This window comes from Harmonia axyridis, chromosome 2, assembly GCF_914767665.1.
Source record: "Harmonia axyridis chromosome 2, icHarAxyr1.1, whole genome shotgun sequence".
Taxonomy (NCBI): domain Eukaryota; kingdom Metazoa; phylum Arthropoda; class Insecta; order Coleoptera; family Coccinellidae; genus Harmonia; species Harmonia axyridis.
In genome coordinates this window covers 32,320,356-32,341,503 of record NC_059502.1, presented here as the reverse complement: position 1 = coordinate 32,341,503, position 21,148 = coordinate 32,320,356, and the positions used below count along the sequence as shown (strand labels likewise).

At 29.6% G+C, this 21,148-nt stretch overlaps 3 protein-coding genes across 3 annotated transcripts; all 3 read right to left on the bottom strand.

The window, feature by feature from the left end:
* Positions 1 to 2,549: 2,549 nt before the first annotated feature.
* On the bottom strand, positions 2,550 to 4,202 carry LOC123673272 (putative ankyrin repeat protein RF_0381). Its single transcript, XM_045607752.1, has 2 exons — positions 4,067 to 4,202; positions 2,550 to 3,703 (listed from the first exon to the last, which is right to left on the bottom strand). The coding sequence occupies exon 2, from the start codon at positions 3,567 to 3,569 to the stop codon at positions 2,550 to 2,552; it is 1,020 nt and encodes a 339-aa protein (XP_045463708.1). The 5' UTR covers positions 3,570 to 3,703; positions 4,067 to 4,202.
* Positions 4,203 to 7,194: 2,992 nt separating this feature from the next.
* Positions 7,195 to 9,131, bottom strand: LOC123673083 (putative ankyrin repeat protein RF_0580). Its single transcript, XM_045607507.1, has 2 exons — positions 8,872 to 9,131; positions 7,195 to 8,508 (listed from the first exon to the last, which is right to left on the bottom strand). Exons 1-2 carry the CDS (start codon positions 9,116 to 9,118, stop codon positions 7,355 to 7,357), a joined length of 1,401 nt encoding a protein of 466 aa, XP_045463463.1. The 5' UTR covers positions 9,119 to 9,131; the 3' UTR covers positions 7,195 to 7,354.
* A 2,967-nt stretch (positions 9,132 to 12,098) lies between these two features.
* LOC123673271 (serine/threonine-protein phosphatase 6 regulatory ankyrin repeat subunit B-like) lies at positions 12,099 to 19,886 on the bottom strand. Its single transcript, XM_045607751.1, has 5 exons — positions 19,883 to 19,886; positions 18,485 to 18,631; positions 16,994 to 18,121; positions 13,680 to 13,826; positions 12,099 to 13,316 (listed from the first exon to the last, which is right to left on the bottom strand). The coding sequence occupies exons 1-5, from the start codon at positions 19,884 to 19,886 to the stop codon at positions 12,163 to 12,165; spliced, it is 2,580 nt and encodes an 859-aa protein (XP_045463707.1). The 3' UTR covers positions 12,099 to 12,162.
* Positions 19,887 to 21,148: the final 1,262 nt, after the last annotated feature.

The following is a 21,148-nucleotide window of genomic DNA, read 5'->3' as shown; positions in this document are numbered from 1 at the left end:
TATTATTTTTGAGCAATATTACATCATTTGTTATTGAATTTTTTCTTGTGGAAATCGGTGAAAAATCGAATTAATTTTAATGATGACATCCAATTTGTCATCAAGAGAATAAACCCTTTTAGATTTTCCGCTATTTTGTAAGTTTTCAATTTCCATTTTTATATTTTTAGGGATTCTACATTACATTCGAATTCAGTCCCAAAATACAATAATTTGAGAACAGAAACCTTTGTTTCAAACTCACCACACCTAGCAAAAAATTGCTAAATTATTTCATTGAACACTCTATATGTCATAAAGCAAAAAAGATGTTCTTGATGTCATCTAGGTATATGTTTTGGTCTTGTTTATGGCAAATACATGCTGAACAATGTATATCGGAAATTTGTTCATTGAAAGCATTATGTGTGCTTAACCTTTGTTTGTAGATACTGTTTTAAGTTTCTTTTTTTTTTTGCTTTTTCAGAATGTGTGCGAAATCGAATCTTGTTTAGCTAGTATGATTTCAGACGTTATCCACATGAGATTTACTATTGCTGTGTCTGTTCATTAATTTTAATTCAGTTCACTCCAAAAGCATTTTCCTCCAGAAAATGAAATACAACGACACAAATGTAATGAGGATTGTTTCGAGAAATAAATATCATCTACATTACCCATTTTGGAACTCATAAAAAATTGACATCGGTTATCAATATTAATAAAAAAAAAATTTTTAATGTCAGAGACAAAATTGTATTACAGAACTTGTCTTAATTACACTTTTAGTGATCATCATTCAGTTAATGAAATTTTAACTGTGTAAAGCTGATGGATCAAGACGATAAGTTTAATTTGATTATATTTCAATCGTTACCTTCCAACCGCTGGAAGATTTATTTTTGGACCTAAATTTAAAATCTTTGAATGTATAATAGATAATAAAGACTATCCAATCTGATTAAATCGAAAAAAAGACCGAACAAGGATCTATAAACATTTGCTCATTGAAATTTCATACGAAATGTCTAATTTTTACTTATCATTAATGTAATAAATGTTTTCAGGAACGTAGATAAACGTGTAGGAAGATCATTTATGCGTTATGACATTTAAAAGCACTTTTTTCGAAATGTAAGTGATACCTATACGATATTTTCATTTGAGCAATATTCCGTTTGAGGGTTACTACTCTCGTGTGAAAATTTTCAAGTATCACCCTGTATTTCAAGGACTTGTACGGTGTAACAAAAAATAAACATTGTTCCCATAATCAATGTTCAGTATTAATCGATGTTTATAATTTATACAGATTGCACCGTTTGCTAATTATCGATGTTTAGATGAAAAGGAGATATGTTTTGGCAACGTTGCAAACTTTCGACGGTAATCATAGAGAAGTCAAGAATTTCAGTTTTCTAGTATAATGTTCTGTGTATTTTGGGTGCCAAAGTCAAAATAAATTATAAATTATCATTATAAGTAATCATTAAATTATAATTTTTCATCAGAAACTGAATATTTTGAGTCCATGTTTCAATTTTGAATTTTCTAACAGGCTTGGATGACCTTCATTCACCACTAGGCTATGGCCAACTACTCATGTTCAACCCTGCATAAATCATCATTAAGGACAATATGTTGTTATTCTGCATTTGCGTCAACTCTATTCTCGTTTTGCTAATTTAATTTTAACCTCTTCCTACATTTTTGCTACCACTGTGTCTTCCAATTGATTTCTGTAGATCACTCACCTGTCTCAGCTCATTCGATAAGCTGTATATAAAATTTAATTCTCATTAAAAATAAACATCAGTTTATATAAATAATGAAACTTTTCATTAGCAGAGACCTTTCAGAGTATTTCAATTACTCGTTATCGATTCAATTATTCGGTTGATTTTATTATTGTCAGGGATAAATTCACCTCAATTTTATTTTTTTGTTACATTATGCAAACGCGAAAATGGCACTATATGAATATAATTAAAACAATAACATATTGAAGAAATTGTTTATTTCTGCAAAGTAAATATTATTAATGAATTATTATTGTAACATGTACCTAACTGAGTGTACAGAACAATAAGTTTTATTGAAATATTGACAAAACATAAATACACTCAACAATATTGAATGAAACAATATCGATTGTGAATATGTATATTGCTTTTATATTTTGTTGTAATAGATATTTTCATCCATTTATTTTATTATAACATAATTGCAATATTTACAAATATACATATTGAATTCAAATCAATTAATTATTGAATGAAATTATTCGAATATTCGATGAACTTAAATCGACCTAATGAAAACCTCCGTTTAGATACTTGGTTGTAATAAAAATTTTTATTCACGTATTTATACAAAACAGTTGAAATATTTACAAATATACATATTGAATTCTAATCATTCCTTGAAAAAATTATAACAATATTCAATAAAATTCTATTGACTAAATAATACTTTTACACTTAGTTTTTATAGTAATTTCTTCCACTTTTGAAAATTTTTTTATTTATCTTTCAACAAAAAGCATTTTTGAGGACGAGGTCTTCGATTGGCTAGGTCGAGGTCAATGAACATTTGCCCACTTCTTGTACTGGTATGTATTTTAAAATTTCGATTATGGTATAATAATTGAGCTTTCCTTTAGAGACGACAGTGAAAAATTCATGAGCTGCTTGTTGTTCCAGGAATAGTCTTAACCCAGCTTCAAATTTGCATTTGAGTTCACGACCGTAAATAGGGAATTTTCTTTCCTTGAATTCAGACATGGCTGTTATCAATGTTTGATTCCAACACAATCTGGACACTTCCCTTACAGTCGAACTTAGTATTCTCACCAGAGAATATTCCGGTTGTGATTGGAATTGAGCTATTTTGCGGGACCGTAAATGAAGCAATTCTTTTCTACTCCTTTTCTGGAAATCGACATCCAACGAATCACAATGAATTGGATTAACACAGAATTGATATTTTCCATTGATATCTAACAAAATCAGATGTTTCAAAATAGTATGTCGTCTAGAATGGCAGCAGTCCAATAATAATTCATCCAAAAATGTTTTGTTGTCATGATTGACTATATTCGTGTCAGCTTTACTCTTCAACAGTAATTCGAGAAAGAGAATGAACTGGGATTCGTCACAAGAGTAGGATAATGTATGCAGAACTGTGTCGCCGTGAAGGTTTTGCAAATTGACATCAGCTCCTCTTCTGATCAGTAATTCTGCACACTCCAATGCATTATTTATTCTTCCATTTTCAGCAAGCATCTGTAAAGGGGTACACGAATTTTTGCCAAATGAATTCGGGTCACAACCGACATTTAATAAAAATTCTAACAGTTCGATATTAATCTCTCCTTCTTCAGAACATAATGCATGAAGTACTGTATTGCTGTTTATGTCCCTCGCTCTGAGGTTGGCTCCGTATTTCAGAAGGGTTTTCACTTGTTCCATCTGGTTGTTTTTCACAGCAAAGAATATCGGTGTTTCCTCGTTTGTGGTTTTCTCCTCACAACATAATTTCTTGTTCAAAAGAGTGATTGTTACGTTCGCATTTGGCAATGTGGCTGCCATGTGCAAGGGTGTGTGTCGACGCAAAAAGGAATCTTCATCATCAACGAAATTATTTAAAATTAATTTCAGAGACTTCTCACATGGAACGTCTTGAGGATTAATGAAACATTTGAATAGTTCAATCAAATATACATCTGAAACAAAATGAGAAAAGAATTAGAAAATCTATACTCACACAGTAGGTTAAACATTGAAAATGTTTATATGTATTTTCCTTTTTTAGGTGGAATCAAAAAACGATCAATTTAGGTATGTCTTTTGACTGATTTTGAATAAGGTTCATTTCTTTTTAGAAACAATTTGAATAATGATTCACTTCACATCTATAAATTCTGAGCAAGAGGATTTTACGATGAATAATATTGAATTCAGTATCAATGTAGTACTACATATATTCAAAATTCCGGCATATTTTAAAAATTAATAAATAATAAGAAGTAGTAAAAATTCTTATAATATTTTTCATTTCCATAATGTAAAGGCATGAATAAACTTACCATTGATCTGTAGAACTCTCTCATAAATTGTTATTTCGTCGTCTAATTCACATGTTGAAAAAGGTTGTGCTCCATTACACAGCAAGCAGAATATAATTCCGTAATCCTTGTAGGAAAATCTTGTTCTTGTCCTCTTCTTAATCAACTCTTTTAAATAATAATTTTGAAAAGATATATCACTCTTTTTCGATTTTATATAACTATATACATAAGAAATTGGAATATGAGAGCCACAATTCACAATCATGTCTTGAATAAAACTTTCTGTTAGATCTTTAAAATCTTCCATGATGTCTATGTCAGATTGATTCACAAACTCAAAAAAAAAATTCAACGATAGGAGATAGGAGTACCTTCTCACTCGGATCATATATAAAAATGAGGCTTCTATGAAGAGGGCAACTATTTAAAACAAAATTCAGGTAGAGATTCGTCAAAAACCTCACTTCAAGTAACATTAAGAATGAGTAATTTTTAATGCAATTTTGAAATGACCTAAACCATTAAGATAACTAAAATTCGAAAATAATTTGAAATCATTAGCTTTCATTTCAGTGAATGTACGAAAAACTCATTTAGACCTGAAAATTTATGAGGAGGGTAGAATAAAATACGAAAATATGATTTTCTCAAAAAACCACCTATATCGTTAGAGAAATGTTTTCTAACTTCCTCATTGTTTTCACAGTTTCGTTTCAGATCCATAAAAATCAAAAGATAAAATATGGTGATCAAGTATAATTATTATTTTTGAGCAATATTACATCATTTGTTATTGAATTTTTTCTTGTGGAAATCGGTAAAAAATCGAATTAATTTTAATGATGACATCCAATTTGTCATCAAGAGAATAAACCCTTTTAGATTTTCCGCTATTTTGTAAGTTTTCAATTTCCATTTTTATATTTTTAGGGATTCTACATTACATTCGAATTCAGTCCCAAAATACAATAATTTGAGAACAGAAACCTTTGTTTCAAACTCACCACACCTAGCAAAAAATTGCTAAATTATTTCATTGAACACTCTATATGTCATAAAGCAAAAAAGATGTTCTTGATGTCATCTAGGTATATGTTTTGGTCTTGTTTATGGCAAATACATGCTGAACAATGTATATCGGAAATTTGTTCATTGAAAGCATTATGTGTGCTTAACCTTTGTTTGTAGATACTGTTTTAAGTTTCTTTTTTTTTTTGCTTTTTCAGAATGTGTGCGAAATCGAATCTTGTTTAGCTAGTATGATTTCAGACGTTATCCACATGAGATTTACTATTGCTGTGTCTGTTCATTAATTTTAATTCAGTTCACTCCAAAAGCATTTTCCTCCAGAAAATGAAATACAACGACACAAATGTAATGAGGATTGTTTCGAGAAATAAATATCATCTACATTACCCATTTTGGAACTCATAAAAAATTGACATCGGTTATCAATATTAATAAAAAAAAAAATTTTAATGTCATAGACAAAATTGTATTACAGAACTTGTCTTAATTACACTTTTAGTGATCATCATTCAGTTAATGAAATTTTAACTGTGTAAAGCTGATGGATCAAGACGATAAGTTTAATTTGATTATATTTCAATCGTTACCTTCCAACCGCTGGAAGATTTATTTTTGGACCTAAATTTAAAATCTTTTGAATGTATAATAGATAATAAAGACTATCCAATCTGATTAAATCGAAAAAAAGACCGAACAAGGATCTATAAACATTTGCTCATTGAAATTTCATACGAAATGTCTAATTTTTACTTATCATTAATGTAATAAATGTTTTCAGGAACGTAGATAAACGTGTAGGAAGATCATTTATGCGTTATGACATTTAAAAGCACTTTTTTCGAAATGTAAGTGATACCTATACCATATTTTCATTTGAGCAATATTCCGTTTGAGGGTTACTACTCTCGTGTGAAAATTTTCAAGTATCACCCTGTATTTCAAGGACTTGTACGGTGTAACAAAAAATAAACATTGTTCCCATAATCAATGTTCAGTATTAATCGATGTTTATAATTTATACAGATTGCACCGTTTGCTAATTATCGATGTTTAGATGAAAAGGAGATATGTTTTGGCAACGTTGCAAACTTTCGACGGTAATCATAGAGAAGTCAAGAATTTCAGTTTTCTAGTATAATGTTCTGTGTATTTTGGGTGCCAAAGTCAAAATAAATTATAAATTATCATTATAAGTAATCATTAAATTATAATTTTTCATCAGAAACTGAATATTTTGAATCCATGATTCAATTTTGAATTTTCTAACAGGCTTGGATGACCTTCATTCACCACTAGGCTATGGCCAACTACTCATGTTCAACCCTGCATAAATCATCATTAAGGACAATATGTTGTTATTCTGCATTTGCGTTAACTCTATTCTCGTTTTGCTAATTTAATTTTAACCTCTTCCTACATTTTTGCTACCACTGTGTCTTCCAATTGATTTCTGTAGATCACTCACCTGTCTCAGCTCATTCGATAAGCTGTATATAAAATTTAATTCTCATTAAAAATAAACATCAGTTTATATAAATAATGAAACTTTTCATTAGCAGAGACCTTTCAGAGTATTTCAATTACTCGTTATCGATTCAATTATTCGGTTGATTTTATTATTGTCAGGGATAAATTCACCTCAATTTTATTTTTTTGTTACATTATGCAAACGCGAAAATGGCACTATATGAATATAATTAAAACAATAACATATTGAAGAAATTGTTTATTTCTGCAAAGTAAATATTATTAATGAATTATTATTGTAACATGTACCTAACTGAGTGTACAGAACAATAAGTTTTATTGAAATATTGACAAAACATAAATACACTCAACAATATTCAATGAAACAATATCGATTGTGAATATGTATATTGCTTTTATATTTTGTTGTAATAGATATTTTCATGCATTTATTTTATTATAACATAATTGCAATATTTACAAATATACATATTGAATTCAAATCAATTATTGAATGAAATTATTCGAATATTCGATGAACTTAAATCGACCTAATGAAAACCTCCGTTTAGATACTTGGTTGTAATAAAAATTTTTATTCACATATTCATACAAAACAGTTGAAATATTTACAAATATACATATTGAATTCTAATCATTCCTTGAAAAAATTATAACAATATTCAATAAAATTCTATTGACTAAATAATACTTTTACACTTAGTTTTTATAGTAATTTCTTCCACTTTTGAAAATTTTTTTATTTATCTTTCAACAAAAAGCATTTTTGAGGACGAGGTCTTCGATTGGCTAGGTCGAGGTCAATGAACATTTGCCCACTTCTTGTACTGGTATGTATTTTAAAATTTCGATTATGGTATAATAATTGAGCTTTCCTTTAGAGACGACAGTGAAAAATTCATGAGCTGCTTGTTGTTCCAGGAATAGTCTTAACCCAGCTTCAAATTTGCATTTGAGTTCACGACCGTAAATTGGGAATTTTCTTTCCTTGAATTCAGACATGGCTGTTATCAATGTTTGATTCCAACACAATCTGGACACTTCCCTTACAGTCGAACTTAGTATTCTCACCAGAGAATATTCCGGTTGTGATTGGAATTGAGCTATTTTGCGGGACCGTAAATGAAGCAATTCTTTTCTACTCCTTTTCTGGAAATCGACATCCAACGAATCACAATGAATTGGATTAACACAGAATTGATATTTTCCATTGATATCTAACAAAATCAGATGTTTCAAAATAGTATGTCGTCTAGAATGGCAGCAGTCCAATAATAATTCATCCAAAAATGTTTTGTTGTCATGATTGACTATATTCGTGTCAGCTTTACTCTTCAACAGTAATTCGAGAAAGAGAATGAACTGGGATTCGTCACAAGAGTAGGATAATGTATGCAGAACTGTGTCGCCGTGAAGGTTTTGCAAATTGACATCAGCTCCTCTTCTGATCAGTAATTCTGCACACTCCAATGCATTATTTATTCTTCCATTTTCAGCAAGCATCTGTAAAGGGGTACACGAATTTTTGCCAAATGAATTCGGGTCACAACCGACATTTAATAAAAATTCTAACAGTTCGATATTAATCTCTCCTTCTTCAGAACATAATGCATGAAGTACTGTATTGCTGTTTATGTCCCTCGCTCTGAGGTTGGCTCCGTATTTCAGAAGGGTTTTCACTTGTTCCATCTGGTTGTTTTTCACAGCAAAGAATATCGGTGTTTCCTCGTTTGTGGTTTTCTCCTCACAACATAATTTCTTGTTCAAAAGAGTGATTGTTACGTTCGCATTTGGCAATGTGGCTGCCATGTGCAAGGGTGTGTGTCGACGCAAAAAGGAATCTTCATCATCAACGAAATTATTTAAAATTAATTTCAGAGACTTCTCACATGGAACGTCTTGAGGATTAATGAAACATTTGAATAGTTCAATCAAATATACATCTGAAACAAAATGAGAAAAGAATTAGAAAATCTATACTCACACAGTAGGTTAAACATTGAAAATGTTTATATGTATTTTCCTTTTTTAGGTGGTATCAAAAAACGATCAATTTAGGTATGTCTTTTGACTGATTTTGAATAAGGTTCATTTCTTTTTAGAAACAATTTGAATAATGATTCACTTCACATCTATAAATTCTGAGCAAGAGGATTTTACGATGAATAATATTGAATTCAGTATCAATGTAGTACTACATATATTCAAAATTCCGGCATATTTTAAAAATTAATAAATAATAAGAAGTAGTAAAAATTCTTATAATATTTTTCATTTCCATAATGTAAAGGCATGAATAAACTTACCATTGATCTGTAGAACTCTCTCATAAATTGTTATTTCGTCGTCTAATTCACATGTTGAAAAAGGTTGTGCTCCATTACACAGCAAGCAGAATATAATTCCGTAATCCTTGTAGGAAAATCTTGTTCTTGTCCTCTTCTTAATCAACTCTTTTAAATAATAATTTTGAAAAGAAATATCACTCTTTTTCGATTTTATATAACTATATACATAAGAAATTGGAATATGAGAGCCACAATTCACAATCATGTCTTGAATAAAACTTTCTGTTAGATCTTTAAAATCTTCCATGATGTCTATGTCAGATTGATTCACAAACTCAAAAAAAAAATTCAACGATAGGAGATAGGAGTACCTTCTCACTCGGATCATATATAAAAATGAGGCTTCTATGAAGAGGGCAACTATTTAAAACAAAATTCAGGTAGAGATTCGTCAAAAACCTCACTTCAAGTAACATTAAGAATGAGTAATTTTTAATGCAATTTTGAAATGACCTAAACCATTAAGATAACTAAAATTCGAAAATAATTTGAAATCATTAGCTTTCATTTCAGTGAATGTACGAAAAACTCATTTAGACCTGAAAATTTATGAGGAGGGTAGAATAAAATACGAAAATATGATTTTCTCAAAAAACCACCTATATCGTTAGAGAAATGTTTTCTAACTTGCTCATTGTTTTCACAGTTTCGTTTCAGATCCATAAAAATCAAAAGATAAAATATGGTGATCAAGTATAATTATTATTTTTGAGCAATATTACATCATTTGTTATTGAATTTTTTCTTGTGGAAATCGGTGAAAAATCGAATTAATTTTAATGATGACATCCAATTTGTCATCAAGAGAATAAACCCTTTTAGATTTTCCGCTATTTTGTAAGTTTTCAATTTCCATTTTTATATTTTTAGGGATTCTACATTACATTCGAATTCAGTCCCAAAATACAATAATTTGAGAACAGAAACCTTTGTTTCAAACTCACCACACCTAGCAAAAAATTGCTAAATTATTTCATTGAACACTCTATATGTCATAAAGCAAAAAAGATGTTCTTGATGTCATCTAGGTATATGTTTTGGTCTTGTTTATGGCAAATACATGCTGAACAATGTATATCGGAAATTTGTTCATTGAAAGCATTATGTGTGCTTAACCTTTGTTTGTAGATACTGTTTTAAGTTTCTTTTTTTTTTTGCTTTTTCAGAATGTGTGCGAAATCGAATCTTGTTTAGCTAGTATGATTTCAGACGTTATCCACATGAGATTTACTATTGCTGTGTCTGTTCATTAATTTTAATTCAGTTCACTCCAAAAGCATTTTCCTCCAGAAAATGAAATACAACGACACAAATGTAATGAGGATTGTTTCGAGAAATAAATATCATCTACATTACCCATTTTGGAACTCATAAAAAATTGACATCGGTTATCAATATTAATAAAAAAAAAATTTTTAATGTCAGAGACAAAATTGTATTACAGAACTTGTCTTAATTACACTTTTAGTGATCATCATTCAGTTAATGAAATTTTAACTGTGTAAAGCTGATGGATCAAGACGATAAGTTTAATTTGATTATATTTCAATCGTTACCTTCCAACCGCTGGAAGATTTATTTTTGGACCTAAATTTAAAATCTTTGAATGTATAATAGATAATAAAGACTATCCAATCTGATTAAATCGAAAAAAAGACCGAACAAGGATCTATAAACATTTGCTCATTGAAATTTCATACGAAATGTCTAATTTTTACTTATCATTAATGTAATAAATGTTTTCAGGAACGTAGATAAACGTGTAGGAAGATCATTTATGCGTTATGACATTTAAAAGCACTTTTTTCGAAATGTAAGTGATACCTATACGATATTTTCATTTGAGCAATATTCCGTTTGAGGGTTACTACTCTCGTGTGAAAATTTTCAAGTATCACCCTGTATTTCAAGGACTTGTACGGTGTAACAAAAAATAAACATTGTTCCCATAATCAATGTTCAGTATTAATCGATGTTTATAATTTATACAGATTGCACCGTTTGCTAATTATCGATGTTTAGATGAAAAGGAGATATGTTTTGGCAACGTTGCAAACTTTCGACGGTAATCATAGAGAAGTCAAGAATTTCAGTTTTCTAGTATAATGTTCTGTGTATTTTGGGTGCCAAAGTCAAAATAAATTATAAATTATCATTATAAGTAATCATTAAATTATAATTTTTCATCAGAAACTGAATATTTTGAGTCCATGTTTCAATTTTGAATTTTCTAACAGGCTTGGATGACCTTCATTCACCACTAGGCTATGGCCAACTACTCATGTTCAACCCTGCATAAATCATCATTAAGGACAATATGTTGTTATTCTGCATTTGCGTCAACTCTATTCTCGTTTTGCTAATTTAATTTTAACCTCTTCCTACATTTTTGCTACCACTGTGTCTTCCAATTGATTTCTGTAGATCACTCACCTGTCTCAGCTCATTCGATAAGCTGTATATAAAATTTAATTCTCATTAAAAATAAACATCAGTTTATATAAATAATGAAACTTTTCATTAGCAGAGACCTTTCAGAGTATTTCAATTACTCGTTATCGATTCAATTATTCGGTTGATTTTATTATTGTCAGGGATAAATTCACCTCAATTTTATTTTTTTGTTACATTATGCAAACGCGAAAATGGCACTATATGAATATAATTAAAACAATAACATATTGAAGAAATTGTTTATTTCTGCAAAGTAAATATTATTAATGAATTATTATTGTAACATGTACCTAACTGAGTGTACAGAACAATAAGTTTTATTGAAATATTGACAAAACATAAATACACTCAACAATATTGAATGAAACAATATCGATTGTGAATATGTATATTGCTTTTATATTTTGTTGTAATAGATATTTTCATCCATTTATTTTATTATAACATAATTGCAATATTTACAAATATACATATTGAATTCAAATCAATTAATTATTGAATGAAATTATTCGAATATTCGATGAACTTAAATCGACCTAATGAAAACCTCCGTTTAGATACTTGGTTGTAATAAAAATTTTTATTCACGTATTTATACAAAACAGTTGAAATATTTACAAATATACATATTGAATTCTAATCATTCCTTGAAAAAATTATAACAATATTCAATAAAATTCTATTGACTAAATAATACTTTTACACTTAGTTTTTATGGTAATTTCTTCCACTTTTGAAAATTTTTTTATTTATCTTTCAACAAAAAGCATTTTTGAGGACGAGGTCTTCGATTGGCTAGGTCGAGGTCAATGAACATTTGCCCACTTCTTGTACTGGTATGTATTTTAAAATTTCGATTATGGTATAATAATTGAGCTTTCCTTTAGAGACGACAGTGAAAAATTCATGAGCTGCTTGTTGTTCCAGGAATAGTCTTAACCCAGCTTCAAATTTGCATTTGAGTTCACGACCGTAAATTGGGAATTTTCTTTCCTTGAATTCAGACATGGCTGTTATCAATGTTTGATTCCAACACAATCTGGACACTTCCCTTACAGTCGAACTTAGTATTCTCACCAGAGAATATTCCGGTTGTGATTGGAATTGAGCTATTTTGCGGGACCGTAAATGAAGCAATTCTTTTCTACTCCTTTTCTGGAAATCGACATCCAACGAATCACAATGAATTGGATTAACACAGAATTGATATTTTCCATTGATATCTAACAAAATCAGATGTTTCAAAATAGTATGTCGTCTAGAATGGCAGCAGTCCAATAATAATTCATCCAAAAATGTTTTGTTGTCATGATTGACTATATTCGTGTCAGCTTTACTCTTCAACAGTAATTCGAGAAAGAGAATGAACTGGGATTCGTCACAAGAGTAGGATAATGTATGCAGAACTGTGTCGCCGTGAAGGTTTTGCAAATTGACATCAGCTCCTCTTCTGATCAGTAATTCTGCACACTCCAATGCATTATTTATTCTTCCATTTTCAGCAAGCATCTGTAAAGGGGTACACGAATTTTTGCCAAATGAATTCGGGTCACAACCGACATTTAATAAAAATTCTAACAGTTCGATATTAATCTCTCCTTCTTCAGAACATAATGCATGAAGTACTGTATTGCTGTTTATGTCCCTCGCTCTGAGGTTGGCTCCGTATTTCAGAAGGGTTTTCACTTGTTCCATCTGGTTGTTTTTCACAGCAAAGAATATCGGTGTTTCCTCGTTTGTGGTTTTCTCCTCACAACATAATTTCTTGTTCAAAAGAGTGATTGTTACGTTCGCATTTGGCAATGTGGCTGCCATGTGCAAGGGTGTGTGTCGACGCAAAAAGGAATCTTCATCATCAACGAAATTATTTAAAATTAATTTCAGAGACTTCTCACATGGAACGTCTTGAGGATTAATGAAACATTTGAATAGTTCAATCAAATATACATCTGAAACAAAATGAGAAAAGAATTAGAAAATCTATACTCACACAGTAGGTTAAACATTGAAAATGTTTATATGTATTTTCCTTTTTTAGGTGGAATCAAAAAACGATCAATTTAGGTATGTCTTTTGACTGATTTTGAATAAGGTTCATTTCTTTTTAGAAACAATTTGAATAATGATTCACTTCACATCTATAAATTCTGAGCAAGAGGATTTTACGATGAATAATATTGAATTCAGTATCAATGTAGTACTACATATATTCAAAATTCCGGCATATTTTAAAAATTAATAAATAATAAGAAGTAGTAAAAATTCTTATAATATTTTTCATTTCCATAATGTAAAGGCATGAATAAACTTACCATTGATCTGTAGAACTCTCTCATAAATTGTTATTTCGTCGTCTAATTCACATGTTGAAAAAGGTTGTGCTCCATTACACAGCAAGCAGAATATAATTCCGTAATCCTTGTAGGAAAATCTTGTTCTTGTCCTCTTCTTAATCAACTCTTTTAAATAATAATTTTGAAAAGATATATCACTCTTTTTCGATTTTATATAACTATATACATAAGAAATTGGAATATGAGAGCCACAATTCACAATCATGTCTTGAATAAAACTTTCTGTTAGATCTTTAAAATCTTCCATGATGTCTATGTCAGATTGATTCACAAACTCAAAAAAAAAATTCAACGATAGGAGATAGGAGTACCTTCTCACTCGGATCATATATAAAAATGAGGCTTCTATGAAGAGGGCAACTATTTAAAACAAAATTCAGGTAGAGATTCGTCAAAAACCTCACTTCAAGTAACATTAAGAATGAGTAATTTTTAATGCAATTTTGAAATGACCTAAACCATTAAGATAACTAAAATTCGAAAATAATTTGAAATCATTAGCTTTCATTTCAGTGAATGTACGAAAAACTCATTTAGACCTGAAAATTTATGAGGAGGGTAGAATAAAATACGAAAATATGATTTTCTCAAAAAACCACCTATATCGTTAGAGAAATGTTTTCTAACTTCCTCATTGTTTTCACAGTTTCGTTTCAGATCCATAAAAATCAAAAGATAAAATATGGTGATCAAGTATAATTATTATTTTTGAGCAATATTACATCATTTGTTATTGAATTTTTTCTTGTGGAAATCGGTAAAAAATCGAATTAATTTTAATGATGACATCCAATTTGTCATCAAGAGAATAAACCCTTTTAGATTTTCCGCTATTTTGTAAGTTTTCAATTTCCATTTTTATATTTTTAGGGATTCTACATTACATTCGAATTCAGTCCCAAAATACAATAATTTGAGAACAGAAACCTTTGTTTCAAACTCACCACACCTAGCAAAAAATTGCTAAATTATTTCATTGAACACTCTATATGTCATAAAGCAAAAAAGATGTTCTTGATGTCATCTAGGTATATGTTTTGGTCTTGTTTATGGCAAATACATGCTGAACAATGTATATCGGAAATTTGTTCATTGAAAGCATTATGTGTGCTTAACCTTTGTTTGTAGATACTGTTTTAAGTTTCTTTTTTTTTTTGCTTTTTCAGAATGTGTGCGAAATCGAATCTTGTTTAGCTAGTATGATTTCAGACGTTATCCACATGAGATTTACTATTGCTGTGTCTGTTCATTAATTTTAATTCAGTTCACTCCAAAAGCATTTTCCTCCAGAAAATGAAATACAACGACACAAATGTAATGAGGATTGTTTCGAGAAATAAATATCATCTACATTACCCATTTTGGAACTCATAAAAAATTGACATCGGTTATCAATATTAATAAAAAAAAAATTTTTAATGTCATAGACAAAATTGTATTACAGAACTTGTCTTAATTACACTTTTAGTGATCATCATTCAGTTAATGAAATTTTAACTGTGTAAAGCTGATGGATCAAGACGATAAGTTTAATTTGATTATATTTCAATCGTTACCTTCCAACCGCTGGAAGATTTATTTTTGGACCTAAATTTAAAATCTTTTGAATGTATAATAGATAATAAAGACTATCCAATCTGATTAAATCGAAAAAAAGACCGAACAAGGATCTATAAACATTTGCTCATTGAAATTTCATACGAAATGTCTAATTTTTACTTATCATTAATGTAATAAATGTTTTCAGGAACGTAGATAAACGTGTAGGAAGATCATTTATGCGTTATGACATTTAAAAGCACTTTTTTCGAAATGTAAGTGATACCTATACGATATTTTCATTTGAGCAATATTCCGTTTGAGGGTTACTACTCTCGTGTGAAAATTTTCAAGTATCACCCTGTATTTCAAGGACTTGTACGGTGTAACAAAAAATAAACATTGTTCCCATAATCAATGTTCAGTATTAATCGATGTTTATAATTTATACAGATTGCACCGTTTGCTAATTATCGATGTTTAGATGAAAAGGAGATATGTTTTGGCAACGTTGCAAACTTTCGACGGTAATCATAGAGAAGTCAAGAATTTCAGTTTTCTAGTATAATGTTCTGTGTATTTTGGGTGCCAAAGTCAAAATAAATTATAAATTATCATTATAAGTAATCATTAAATTATAATTTTTCATCAGAAACTGAATATTTTGAATCCATGATTCAATTTTGAATTTTCTAACAGGCTTGGATGACCTTCATTCACCACTAGGCTATGGCCAACTACTCATGTTCAACCCTGCATAAATCATCATTAAGGACAATATGTTGTTATTCTGCATTTGCGTTAACTCTATTCTCGTTTTGCTAATTTAATTTTAACCTCTTCCTACATTTTTGCTACCACTGTGTCTTCCAATTGATTTCTGTAGATCACTCACCTGTCTCAGCTCATTCGATAAGCTGTATATAAAATTTAATTCTCATTAAAAATAAACATCAGTTTATATAAATAATGAAACTTTTCATTAGCAGAGACCTTTCAGAGTATTTCAATTACTCGTTATCGATTCAATTATTCGGTTGATTTTATTATTGTCAGGGATAAATTCACCTCAATTTTATTTTTTTGTTACATTATGCAAACGCGAAAATGGCACTATATGAATATAATTAAAACAATAACATATTGAAGAAATTGTTTATTTCTGCAAAGTAAATATTATTAATGAATTATTATTGTAACATGTACCTAACTGAGTGTACAGAACAATAAGTTTTATTGAAATATTGACAAAACATAAATACACTCAACAATATTCAATGAAACAATATCGATTGTGAATATGTATATTGCTTTTATATTTTGTTGTAATAGATATTTTCATGCATTTATTTTATTATAACATAATTGCAATATTTACAAATATACATATTGAATTCAAATCAATTATTGAATGAAATTATTCGAATATTCGATGAACTTAAATCGACCTAATGAAAACCTCCGTTTAGATACTTGGTTGTAATAAAAATTTTTATTCACATATTCATACAAAACAGTTGAAATATTTACAAATATACATATTGAATTCTAATCATTCCTTGAAAAAATTATAACAATATTCAATAAAATTCTATTGACTAAATAATACTTTTACACTTAGTTTTTATAGTAATTTCTTCCACTTTTGAAAATTTTTTTATTTATCTTTCAACAAAAAGCATTTTTGAGGACGAGGTCTTCGATTGGCTAGGTCGAGGTCAATGAACATTTGCCCACTTCTTGTACTGGTATGTATTTTAAAATTTCGATTATGGTATAATAATTGAGCTTTCCTTTAGAGACGACAGTGAAAAATTCATGAGCTGCTTGTTGTTCCAGGAATAGTCTTAACCCAGCTTCAAATTTGCATTTGAGTTCACGACCGTAAATTGGGAATTTTCTTTCCTTGAATTCAGACATGGCTGTTATCAATGTTTGATTCCAACACAATCTGGACACTTCCCTTACAGTCGAACTTAGTATTCTCACCAGAGAATATTCCGGTTGTGATTGGAATTGAGCTATTTTGCGGGACCGTAAATGAAGCAATTCTTTTCTACTCCTTTTCTGGAAATCGACATCCAACGAATCACAATGAATTGGATTAACACAGAATTGATATTTTCCATTGATATCTAACAAAATCAGATGTTTCAAAATAGTATGTCGTCTAGAATGGCAGCAGTCCAATAATAATACATCCAAAAATGTTTTGTTGTCATGATTGACTATATTCGTGTCAGCTTTACTCTTCAACAGTAATTCGAGAAAGAGAATGAACTGGGATTCGTCACAAGAGTAGGATAATGTATGCAGAACTGTGTCGCCGTGAAGGTTTTGCAAATTGACATCAGCTCCTCTTCTGATCAGTAATTCTGCACACTCCAATGCATTATTTATTCTTCCATTTTCAGCAAGCATCTGTAAAGGGGTACACGAATTTTTGCCAAATGAATTTTGGTCACAACCGACATTTAATAAAAATTCTAACAGTTCGATATTAATCTCTCCTTCTTCAGAACATAATGCATGAAGTACTGTATTGCTGTTTATGTCCCTCGCTCTGAGGTTGGCTCCGTATTTCACAAGGGTTTTCACTTGTTCCATCTGGTTGTTTTTCACAGCAAAGAATATCGGTGTTTCCTCGTTTGTGGTTTTCTCCTCACAACATAATTTCTTGTTCAAAAGAGTGATTGTTACGTTCGCATTTGGCAATGTGGCTGCCATGTGCAAGGGTGTGTGTCGACGCAAAAAGGAATCTTCATCATCAACGAAATTATTTAAAATTAATTTCAGAGACTTCTCACATGGAACGTCTTGAGGATTAATGAAACATTTGAATAGTTCAATCAAATATACATCTGAAACAAAATGAGAAAAGAATTAGAAAATCTATACTCACACAGTAGGTTAAACATTGAAAATGTTTATATGTATTTTCCTTTTTTAGGTGGTATCAAAAAACGATCAATTTAGGTATGTCTTTTGACTGATTTTGAATAAATTTCATTTCTTTTTAGAAACAATTTGAATAATGATTCACTTCACATCTATAAATTCTGAGCGAGAGGATTTTACGATGAATAATATTGAATTCAGTATCAATGTAGTACTACATATATTCAAAATTCCGGCATATTTTAAAAATTAATAAATAATAAGAAGTAGTAAAAATTCTTATAATATTTTTCATTTCCATAATGTAAAGGCATGAATAAACTTACCATTGATCTGTAGAACTCTCTCATAAATTGTTATTTCGTCGTCTAATTCACATGTTGAAAAAGGTTGTGCTCCATTACACAGCAAGCAGAATATAATTCCGTAATCCTTGTAGGATAATCTTGTTCTTGTCCTCTTCTTAATCAACTCTTTTAAATAATAATTTTGAAAAGAAATATCACTCTTTTTCGATTTTATATAACTATATACATAAGAAATTGGAATATGAGAGCCACAATTCACAATCATGTCTTGAATAAAACTTTCTGTTAGATCTTTAAAATCTTCCATGATGTCTATGTCAGATTGATTCACAAACTCAAAAAAAAAATTCAACGATAGGAGATAGGAGTACCTTCTCACTCGGATCATATATAAAAATGAGGCTTCTATGAAGAGGGCAACTATTTAAAACAAAATTCAGGTAGAGATTCGTCAAAAACCTCACTTCAAGTAACATTAAGAATGAGTAATTTTTAATGCAATTTTGAAATGACCTAAACCATTAAGATAACTAAAATTCGAAAATAATTTGAAATCATTAGCTTTCATTTCAGTGAATGTACGAAAAACTCATTTAGACCTGAAAATTTATGAGGAGGGTAGAATAAAATACGAAAATATGATTTTCTCAAAAAACCACCTATATCGTTAGAGAAATGTTTTCTAACTTCCTCATTGTTTTCACAGTTTCGTTTCAGATCCATAAAAATCAAAAGATAAAATATGGTGATCAAGTATAATTATTATTTTTGAGCAATATTACATCATTTGTTATTGAATTTTTTCTTGTGGAAATCGGTAAAAAATCGAATTAATTTCAATGATGACATCCAATTTGTCATCAAGAGAATAAACCCTTTTAGATATTCCGCTATTTTGTAAGTTTTCAATTTCCATTTTTATATTTTTAGGGATTCTACATTACATTCGAATTCAGTCCCAAAATACAATAATTTGAGAACAGAAACCTTTGTTTCAAACTCACCACACCTAGCAAAAAATTGCTAAATTATTTCATTGAACACTCTATATGTCATAAAGCAAAAAAGATGTTCTTGATGTCATCTAGGTATATGTTTTGGTCTTGTTTATGGCAAATACATGCTGAACAATGTATATCGGAAATTTGTTCATTGAAAGCATTATGTGTGCTTAACCTTTGTTTGTAGATACTGTTTTAAGTTTCTTTTTTTTTTTGCTTTTTCAGAATGTGTGCGAAATCGAATCTTGTTTAGCTAGTATGATTTCAGACGTTATCCACATGAGATTTACTATTGCTGTGTCTGTTCATTAATTTTAATTCAGTTCACTCCAAAAGCATTTTCCTCCAGAAAATGAAATACAACGACACAAATGTAATGAGGATTGTTTCGAGAAATAAATATCTTCTACATTACCCATTTTGGAACTCATAAAAAATTGACATCGGTTATCAATATTAATAAAAAAAAAATTTTTAATGTCAGAGACAAAATTGTATTACAGAACTTGTCTTAATTACAGTTTTAGTGATCATCATTCAGTTAATGAAATTTTAACTGTGTAAAGCTGATGGATCAAGACGATAAGTTTAATTTGATTATATTTCAATCGTTACCTTCCAACCGCTGGAAGATTTATTTTTGGACCTAAATTTAAAATCTTTTGAATGTATAATAGATAATAAAGACTATCCAATCTGATTAAATCGAAAAAAAGACCGAACAAGGATCTATAAACATTTGCTCATTGAAATTTCATACGAAATGTCTAATTTTTACTTATCATTAATGTAATAAATGTTTTCAGGAACGTAGATAAACGTGTAGGAAGATCATTTATGCGTTATGACATTTAAAAGCACTTTTTTCGAAATGTAAGTGATACCTATACGATATTTTCATTTGAGCAATATTCCGTTTGAGGGTTACTACTCTCGTGTGAAAATTTTCAAGTATCACCCTGTATTTCAAGGACTTGTACGGTGTAACAAAAAATAAACATTGTTCCCATAATCAATGTTCAGTATTAATCGATGTTTATAATTTATACAGATTGCACCGTTTGCTAATTATCGATGTTTAGATGAAAAGGAGATATGTTTTGGCAACGTTGCAAACTTTCGACGGTAATCATAGAGAAGTCAAGAATTTCAGTTTTCTAGTATAATGTTCTGTGTATTTTGGGTGCCAAAGTCAAAATAAATTATAAATTATCATTATAAGTAATCATTAAATTATAATTTTTCATCAGAAACTGAATATTTTGAATCCATGTTTCAATTTTGAATTTTCTAACAGGCTTGGATGACCTTCATTCACCACTAGGCTATGGCCAACTACTCATGTTCAACCCTGCATAAATCATCATTAAGGACAATATGTTGTTATTCTGCATTTGCGTCAACTCTATTCTCGTTTTGCTAATTTAATTTTAACCTCTTCCTACATTTTTGCTACCACTGTGTCTTCCAATTGATTTCTGTAGAACACTCACCTGTCTCAGCTCATTCGATAAGCTGTATATAAAATTTAATTCTCATTAAAAATAAACATCAGTTTATATAAATAATGAAACTTTTCATTAGCAGAGACCTTTCAGAGTATTTCAATTACTCGTTATCGATTCAATTATTCGGTTGATTTTATTATTGTCAGGGATAAATTCACCTCAATTTTATTTTT

Bases quoted from the DNA above. Each gene is read 5' to 3' on its own strand.
- LOC123673272 (XM_045607752.1), bottom strand. From the start codon at position 3,569: ATGGCAGCCACATTGCCAAATGCGAACGTAACAATCACTCTTTTGAAC.
- LOC123673083 (XM_045607507.1), bottom strand. From the start codon at position 9,118: ATGATTGTGAATTGTGGCTCTCATATTCCAATTTCTTATGTATATAGT. The intron at 8,509-8,871 runs GTAAGTTTATTC...ATTTTGTTTCAG, and splicing joins GAGAGTTCTACAGATCAATG to ATGTATATTTGATTGAACTA.
- LOC123673271 (XM_045607751.1), bottom strand. The intron at 18,122-18,484 runs GTAAGTTTATTC...ATTTTGTTTCAG, and splicing joins GAGAGTTCTACAGATCAATG to ATGTATATTTGATTGAACTA. The intron at 13,827-16,993 runs GCAAATGTTCAT...ATTATTTAAAAG, and splicing joins CATACCAGTACAAGAAGTGG to AGTTGATTAAGAAGAGGACA.